The 9,500-nt window shown below is 37.3% G+C and overlaps 1 protein-coding gene across 1 annotated transcript in view; it reads left to right on the plus strand.

Moving 5' to 3' along the window:
* hk2 (hexokinase 2) overlaps positions 1–9,227 on the plus strand; it is a 28,878-nt gene extending 19,651 nt beyond the window's left edge. The window contains exons 13-18 of the mRNA XM_062416979.1: positions 1,997–2,092; positions 3,312–3,411; positions 3,499–3,682; positions 5,461–5,616; positions 6,512–6,748; positions 7,022–9,227. Coding sequence (XP_062272963.1) covers positions 1,997–2,092; positions 3,312–3,411; positions 3,499–3,682; positions 5,461–5,616; positions 6,512–6,748; positions 7,022–7,166 — 918 coding nt within the window. The 3' untranslated portion in view covers positions 7,167–9,227. The remainder of the gene's footprint in view (positions 1–1,996; positions 2,093–3,311; positions 3,412–3,498; positions 3,683–5,460; positions 5,617–6,511; positions 6,749–7,021) is intronic.
* The last annotated feature ends 273 nt before the right edge of the window (positions 9,228–9,500 follow it).

Raw genomic sequence — 9,500 nt, forward strand, 5'->3', positions numbered from 1 at the left:
TAAAGGGCCCTATTTTAACGATCTATAGCACAAGGCATGAAGCACGAGACACAAGTGCAGGAATGAAAGTTCTCAAACATAAATAAACAACAAAATATTCTGAGACTGGATGTTGTCATCAAGGCAAGAGAGCAATAAATATATAAAAAATAAAAATCCTCTCTGTGTCACTGCAACGGTCTGATGGACCGTTTAAGTTTTTATAATGTTAATAACTATTTTCTTAAGCCCATAAGGTGCTAAAATAAAATACAAACGATTTCTGAACATTTATACCTTTGACCCCCACTGTAGTTATACAGAGCGCAGTATGGTCTGTAAGTTTTTACATTTCATTTAGAAAAGAGCAGCAATGGTTAGTTTGAAGCACATTTGTCAAGTAATGTGTTTCAAAAATAAAACATGAGTTACTTTTGCTGAAAAGAAAGTTGGCTGATGAGCTGCTAACCCAAGTTATAACTGACCAGTCTGATGAGGGTAGAGGTGTGTGTGATGATATTGCAGCAGCCTGGTGTCATCAGCTGATTTAATAAACAGTGAGCAGCTGTGCGTAATGGCACTGCGCTCTGTGCAGCAGATTTATCAACATATCAGTCCTACAGGATAAACACTGTAAGAATCACCCACATTTATTAACAGATTAATACAGATGTTTTAACCACAGATGTTCCGATGCTTTTCTTGTTGATAAAATCACTAAGTTGCAGAAGTGGGTCATAGACCCATTTTCCACAAAAACACCAACAACTCACTCTGTGCTGCATATTTTCACGTCTCCTCCCATCAGTTCACCTTGCACACAGCTGCACACCACACACACACTGTGGTGCATTGTTCTCATTTATTTATCTTTTAATTACAGTTATAGTTCTCTTTAAAACGGTTTTGTTCAGTCATGGAGTAACTGGTAAATATATTGTTCAAAAACTGTTTTAATCATGTTAACCTTTCATACAGTTGTGAAGACTGTCCGCAGAGGCACTCTCCAGGGTGCTAACCCCCCCCCCCCCCCCCCCCCCCACCAATATGACATGTATCTTTTAATATGTTGATGTAATACTTGTATTTCTATTTTTTTGTATGTGTGTGTACGTTCATTGTGCACCCGCCTATTAAAATCTTAATAATGTGCCCTTAAAATAACAGTGAAATATGTGCCATATCGCTTTCCTCTGCCTCAAAATATCAACATGCCACCAATGCACTTGACCCCATTTTGAGACCAACAGGCACACAGACCGGTGCAAGTGCATTTGCTTATTAAATAACGTGGGGGAGAAGCGTGACAAAATGACAACTGCGTCAGTCTGAAACAACAAAGACACAATGCATCGCGCCTGCCATCCACTGTGTGCCGAGCGCAAGATAGGGCCCATAGTGTTTCTCTTGCATGATTCAATTACTTTCAAGACTTGCACAACCTGTAGCTCAATTGTTTACATTTTTAGTCTTAGTAAATATAATTTAATTCAAATTTGAATTGGAATAACTTTTTGAATGTATTTAATATTGTTTATTCGTAGTGTTCAATATTGTAAAATAATAATTTCACCATTACAATTTCACAGCATGACAAAATGCTTATATTTTTCAGTTAGTGAATGATGATCCACCCAATGTGTAAATTTATCACACTTCTTTTAATTGAGCCTTTATTTATACAACGTAGGCTGGCTGAGCATACAGTTTGGGGTTTCTGAAGTGACTGAAGCATGTTCATTATGTGCTGCTGTGCCAGTGATGACATCTAAAATGTCAATTTCCCACTAATGGCTTTGGAGATGAATAAGTACCTATGTTTATGATGGCTCTTAGACAGGGAATATCAACCATCTTTATAACAAAAACAATGCAGGGGTGAATGTTATAATTATCTCCAGTAATAAACCTGAGGGCAGAAAGCTAAATTGAAACGTGGTGCAGCTATTGCAGGTGCAGTTATTTGTCATACAAACACACGCTCAAACATAAATGAATACTGTCATTTTTCTTTCAGGGCATTCTTCTGAACTGGACAAAAGGCTTTAAGGCCAGCGGCTGCGTGGGAGAGGATGTAGTCACGCTGCTCAAAGATGCTGTCCGCCGCAGAGGGGTGGGTACACACATATCAAATACATGCTCAGAAAACATGAATTGTGCTGACATTGAAAATGTACATGTATACATACATATAAGTATACATTGCTCTCAGTCATTTATTTCCTCTTTGTTTGATCTTCTCTATATCTCCTCAAATAATTTTATTTGAATTACAATTTCTTAAATGTATGCTACCGGTCAAAAGTTTCAGAACACCCCCATTTTTCCAATTTTTATTTAAAATTTAAGGACTTCAAGTCAAGTCAATAACCGTAAATGGCACTAAAGTAAGCAGTACATTTCCAGAGGCAAGACAAATAAATTAAGGCCACAGAAAACTGAAAAGTAATTTCAGAGTTATATAAAGAAAGGCCTTTTTTCAGGGATGAAGTAATGGGTAACTCACAGCTTTTCTGCAGCAATGGATGCAAATGAAGAATTTAAAATTTGATACAAACAATTCCTACAGGTGTCCCAGATTTTGTGATTCACAAACCCTCTGTCTGTATAAAAGCATGGAGGATGAGCATGATGGTCTGGGCTCGGAATAAAAGACTGTAGGTTTAAAATCATGGAATGGCCAGCACAGTCGTTGAGCTGGTTTGGGATGAACTGGACAGAAGGGTGAAAGCAAACACAGCAACAAACTGCAATTTGATTTCCATCATAGAAAGAAAATCACAAGTTTGTTCGGCTGTTACACAAAAGGTTGCTATTTTGATGAGTAAAAAAATGTAGATTAAATGTGTTAAAGATGAGATTAGATCAGATAATTTTTTTAAATCTCTAATTGTTTATTTGTTCTGTGATTTCATTTCAAAATACACTGAGGCAATTAACTATGTACATTTAATAAAAACTGGAAAAATGGTTTTAAAACTTCTGAGCAGGTGTGTAGGTTTTATGTGTATATTTATCTACAATCAATTCCCTCTCATTCTCTCTTTCTCCCATGAAATACATCACAACCTCTTCTGATTTAAAAATCAATAGAGGGGCATTTTAATCAGTCATTTATTTGAGTTATCTGAGATTATCTGGACCTTCCATGCAGGTTTCAGAATATCTTTCAACATAGACAATTTTTATTTATGGTATAGGTATAGCAGGAATAACCTGAGGCCACCAAACACTATGCAGTTATAGTGTACCAAAAATAACAACAAAACCATGTAAAATAGGAATTAATGTAGTGTGTTTCCAGCATAATTTTCTGTTATCTCTGCCTCCAGGAATTTCACTTGAACTTTGTGGCAGTGGTTAATGACACAGTGGGAACCATGATGACTTGCGGCTATGAAGATCCCAAATGTGAGGTCGGACTCATTGTAGGTAAGTCTGTCCCCGCCTTCCTCTTTTTGTTTTTTCCTCTGTATAAATATGAAAGTAAATGTAATAACTCTCCTGCCTTTTATTCAGGCACAGGCACCAACATCTGCTACATGGAGGAAATGGAAAACATAGAGGTGGTCGAGGGTGATGACGGTCGTATGTGTGTCAACGTGGAGTGGGGAGCATTCGGTGACAATGGCGAACTAGAAGACTTCTTCACCCAGTTCGATCGCGATGTCGACGATTGCTCTAACAACCCCACAAAACAAAGGTATTGGATTGGTAAACTACTATTACTGTATGTACATGAAGGACAACCAAAAAGTGCCAGAACTCACATCAAACAGCATCACATGGAGACACAAGCACTGTATATAATGAATCAGAATAAAGGTGCCCAAGATAAAAAAGATAGAGACAGCCAGAGACAGATAATAGCTGTGGACCTTCACATCAAGTCAGTTATATTTGACAATAAAAACGTCAATAACAGTAAAAAACTTTGCAACAGTAAAAGCTGTGCTCTTTAGAGGAGCTGTCTATTCAGCACCACAGGGCTCCTCTGTAACATTGAGTAGCTTGAGAGAGTGAGACAGTCTGAAAGCGCGTTCGATTTAGTGATGCTACTCAGGCAGTGAAGCCAGCAGCTCTCATCCTTTACAGCTACACTGCCCTGTCAAACTTAACCCTGTAAAGCCTGAACCACCAAATAATTGCCAGAAAATGAAGTATTTCAAAAAATGTATTAAATAAGACTTTGCATCTATGAGTTTAGTTTTGTATCATATTTGATACACTGGGATTTTTTGCTATTTATTTTTCATAGCATGTTTTTTTAAACACACAAAAATATATTGAATACAACTGCATAAAGCTCATATCACCACCTTTAAATGATTTTATGTACGAAAATAACACACAATGCATGACATGCAATAAAAGGAAAATTGACAGATTTAGAGATGAATTACCTTCTATACCTGCTGTATCTCATTTGAAACACACATTTTCAACATGAATTTACTATAAACTAAGCTACAAAATATTTACTTATTCAAACCTGCATTGGTTTATCTGTGTACTATATGTATCTGATTGTATACATCAGGTTTTTCAGGAAAAAAAATATGATCACACTGATGATTTAGAGGTCTTAATATGATTCACCTGGCATTACAAGGTTAAATTGTCACAAAACGGTGATAATGCCACCTCTCTTGGCAGCTATCTTTTCTTTTTAAGGTTTAAGGTGCATTGGTTCTTGATATGATAGTAATTATTATCCATGCATTTCATTGAACACATTGAATATGATATCTCCATGATGAAACATTTTAAGGCAAAAAAATGTCCGATTTCCATGTCTTGCGTTCTATGTGGATGCATTTGCCCTACATATCAGGAATTATGACCATTATTGCTTAATGTGTATTACGACAGTATATTATTAGACCACTTGGAAAATGGGGTCGGACTTTCTGCCGCAGTACTTAATTGGTTTGATTCCTACTTTAAGGATAGGGACTACTTTGAATCTATAAGTAATTTCACATCTGAGCAGAGAAAAATGACCTGTGGATGCTCTCAGAAGAAGCTGGTATGGACTTTGGTCTGTATAATGAGATGTCATTGACACTTGGCATAACTGTAACTTTTAGTAAAGATGTCTTTTGTTTTCACCTTGTGCCTGGATTTATAAAACTATAAGCAGTTTGGTTTTATTAAATGAAATGTTTCCCCTGTTGAAAGAAGCTCGTCTGGACTATCTTATGAAATCTAATTGATGAGAGGAGCCAACACCATCGGGCATAACTGACGTTTGCTGATGATTTACATAAATTCCATAATCCATTCATGAATAGAGCTTTCATTGGATGGGTTTTCTGGAGGGAAAAAGTGGTGCTTGATTGTAGAGTTTGTACAGTTATAGATGTTATATTATGATGAAAATTCTAAGTAGTAGTTTTATATATGTTGATATTACATTTTATGATTTTATTCTTGTCAGTGTGTGGAAAGTTTTCAGTTTGTGTGTCTTTTTTGTCTTAGGTATGAGAAGATGATCAGTGGCATGTACCTGGGAGAGATAGTGAGGAACGTGCTGATCGATTTTACCACTAAAGGCCTGCTGTTCAGAGGCAAACTCTCCGACCGACTCAAGACCCGAGGCATCTTTGAGACAAAGTTCCTGTCACAGATTGAGAGGTGCGTGTTACAGACTGCTTTCGGCTTAAATCTCTTCAGCTCACCCCTGCTCACCATGGTAATTGAACGTAGAATGTAGAATATGTGAGAAGTTTTGCAGTGTAATCAGAAAGCCACAATTACAAACGTGGACATTAGTGATGTGTCAAAGCAAAATGGCATTAAGTGCACAGACCCAATCACCTCTGTACCCCTAAATATAATTAGTTTAGCAGGTCTGCCATCTTGGACAAATCCCCAGTTCTGACTAAATAACAATGGTTGTAGGGCTGTATTTATATAGTAATACGTTACTTTAACACAGAATTCAAATACAGTTGTCTAGCCTTGAGTAAATCTTGATGATCGAAATCCTTCAGTTTTCCAATGAATGTGCATTTATGAGCATGCGTAGTCACAGCAGATCACTAATCCAAAAGGAAAGATGAAAGAAACTTTATCTTGTGTGAAGTACCCACATTCTTTGACATTATCTTCATGTTTTGATGGCTGTAGGTATGCAAATCAATTCAATAGATTAATAGATACATTTCAATAGAATTGAAAATAAAAGCCTGAGGCCTCATCACAAAGCAAGCTTATCTTAGTCTCACCCTCATCAAATCATCTAACTTCTCTAAGCTTCATTTCTAAACATGATCTTACTGAGTCTATAAAAAAATGAATCACCTCATCTTCCTCTGAGCTGCAGTGATAAAATACATTTAAAGAATCTTTGAAGCATCCTGTCAGGAAGGATTCTGTTTAAGTTCATATTTATTGATTACATCAGTGAACTGATCTTTTAAGAAGCTTTTACATGTTTGGGTGTTTTTGTCGACAGCCATATGTGCACAGTAATATGACCTAACCTCACAGTAGCACCTCCCACCTATCGCTCTCTGTGATCCCACAGTGACCGTCTGGCCATGCGGCAGGTCCGCTCCATTCTGCAGCACCTCGGTCTCACCACCTCCACGTGTGACGACAGCGTACTGGTGAAGGAGGTGTGTAGCGTGGTCTCTCGCCGCGCAGCCCAGCTCTGTGGTGCCGGCTTAGCTGCCGTGGTCGACAAGATACGACAGAACCGCAACCTGCAGCAGCTCTCCGTCACCGTGGGAGTAGACGGCACCCTCTATAAGACACACCCTCAGTAAGAAATGTTTTGAAAAAATGTTTTATTTTCAAGCGTGGTCATATGTCTATATAAGTTCACTTCAATCCTGGCTTCAGAATTTTTCTTCAGTGTAATGAGGAGTTTCCACAGTTACCGCCTGTGTTTCCATCCATTTTAACAGGGTGTACATCAAAGAGTACAGAGAAAGATTTTCAACAATTTTTCATATTGGTAACCTTCACAAATCATTCCATTGTTCTGCTCTTTCTCCTCTCAAATCATTCCTACCCCGCCACCCTCTTTCCAAAGTTTCTACAGAATCATGCAAGAGACATTGCAGGATTTGGCACCACAGTGTAAAGTGGCTTTCCTCAAGTCAGAAGATGGAAGTGGGAAGGGAGCAGCATTGATCACTGCAGTGGCCTACAGGATACAGAACGGAGAGCAACACTGAATCCCTGTAGGTGCAACCCGAGCCACTACGACTGATCTTCTGCACCAGGTTACACATATCATATCACAAATACACCTTAGTCTGATTGAAGTTCTGCAGTAATGTTTAATCTGACTGATACCAATCTTATTTTGTGTTTGTGGGTTCAACAAGCACATGTGTGAAATACATAAGTCTGCTGTGAGATAAGAAGTGAAATTCAGAAATGACAGAGTGTGCAAGAAGAGTTACACCTTTTGTGAAATGTGACTGTTACAAGTCCGACTTAAACCCCCAAGTTTCCTCTCATCTGACTGTTAATATTTTAAAAGATGTCTGTGACCTGTGTTGAGTTTCTAGTAAAAAGTAGAAAAGTAAAGTAAAGTGCCACACGATAAAAGACGAAAGCACAAAACAACATAATAAAAATTGAGCTATAAGAACATTTTAGGAAGTTAGAGCTACTATTGGGTAACTTTCTTCTATAATGTTTTCATCATTGAATTAATACTTTTTAGAATAACACAAGATTTGAAAATAAATGTTTCCTCTCTGACGGAGACCAAAGATGTAATTAGAACCAAAGCTTATACAAATGTCATTTTAACAAAGGTGTAAAATCTCCTGTCATGTGGTCTAATGACTGGAACAGACGTATTCTTATACAATGAAAAAAGAAAGATGTGCCATCTTTAAAAAGTTCATTAATTTGGGGTAGATTTGAAGAGTCTGAAAAAAACACAGAGACCCTTAATTGCTGACCTGGAGGGGAAGTTAAATGAACCACAGTGGTTAGAATGTAATGGGCAACGATTAGTGACACTCCTGGGACTGGGTGGTTTGTTGGAATAGAGTTTAAATAGGGGTTTGGTTTTACTCTTTTAAGCCTTGTTTGCTTTATTATATTTATTTTTTTCCTTTGTATTAAATACATTTGTTTTATTTTTTGGGTAAAAAAGCAAAATGGACCTTAATCTACTGATGGTTCCATGAATGTGTGTAAAGATCTGTAGCTTCAAAGAGAAATGTCAGATCACCAAATCGGTTCAGTTGTGAGTATCTGTTGCTTTCCTTGAAATGATGTTTTGTTAAAGCCATAAATAACCACATCCAGTTGTACAGTCACAACACTCAGTCTTTGTTTGTAGAACATGATTTTTGGAAGATGTGTTACAAAGATTTGCACTAGCACCATGAATATCCCAATACTGTATCCAATGGCAAATGTTTTTACCCCACTGATTACACCATAATGTTTGATTAAAATCTTTTCTCTGTGCTCTGAAATTAAAATAAGATTTTTCTCCTCTTAAAAGGACATATCGTTTCTTTACAATAATTCAAATATTTCCCCTCATTACGATTCTTTCCAGAATGTAAAGTTACACTTATCCTCCATACCTAGTATTCTTATTTTTCTTCACGTTCCATATTAAACTTTAGAAGGACATATTTTGTAATTGGTATGTACCAAGTGGAATGTTCAGACCCAGAGTGGGTGATGGTGAAGATTGCACCAGTCTTCAACAATTCATCTATTCCCACATCAAAATGCCCTTGCCGGAGTCAAAACAGGGACTTTGCGATTATGTGGCATGCACAGTAACCACTCAAATACCAAAGCACTCCAGGACTCAATATTCTTTAAGAAACCGCTCAAGAGAGCAGAGAGTGCTGTGTATAACTCTCATTGACTTCATTTATATTAATTCACTAAATGTATCATTCATTACAGCTCCCTTTTTCTTGTATTCGAGTGGGTGATAGAATAAAAGATTGTCAAGAGAACATCTTCTCTGACTTCAGCTTTGTCCACTCAGGAAGAGCTGCAGACATATTTTCAACTTTTACATGATCATTTAGTTTTTTCCCTTCAGTGCTCTAGCTTTCTTTTCCCATCTCTTTCTGTGTTACAATCTGTTGCTCATGAGTCTTCTGGGTGAAATATGTACAATCACGGAGTGAGAAATGTTAAGGGTAGGGGGCTAATCTGTTACACCACCTCACATACCCCAGATATCATAAATGATGCAATTTGATACTGAAGTCTTTCTTAAAACCTTTCTGTTATTCTGCCTGTATTTCAAGAGAATTCCATTGATGAAGAGTCAATTAAAAAATTTTAAGAAAACATGTGGGCCATTTACTGCTTAATTGCTAATTAAACCACAGTGGTCAGAATGTGAAGAGCATGGATTAGTAGGTCTCCTGGGGCTGAGTGGTTCAGGGAATACAAAAGGTAAAAGGGCAGGATTAGTTCAAGTCCTTGTAGTCTTGATTATTTTATATGTTCTTCTGGTTTTCCCTCTTTGTTTCAAATGAAATATGTACTTTCTATCTTAAGATGATGTGGAC

This window comes from Scomber scombrus, chromosome 4 (assembly GCF_963691925.1).
Source record: "Scomber scombrus chromosome 4, fScoSco1.1, whole genome shotgun sequence".
NCBI classification, from domain to species: domain Eukaryota; kingdom Metazoa; phylum Chordata; class Actinopteri; order Scombriformes; family Scombridae; genus Scomber; species Scomber scombrus.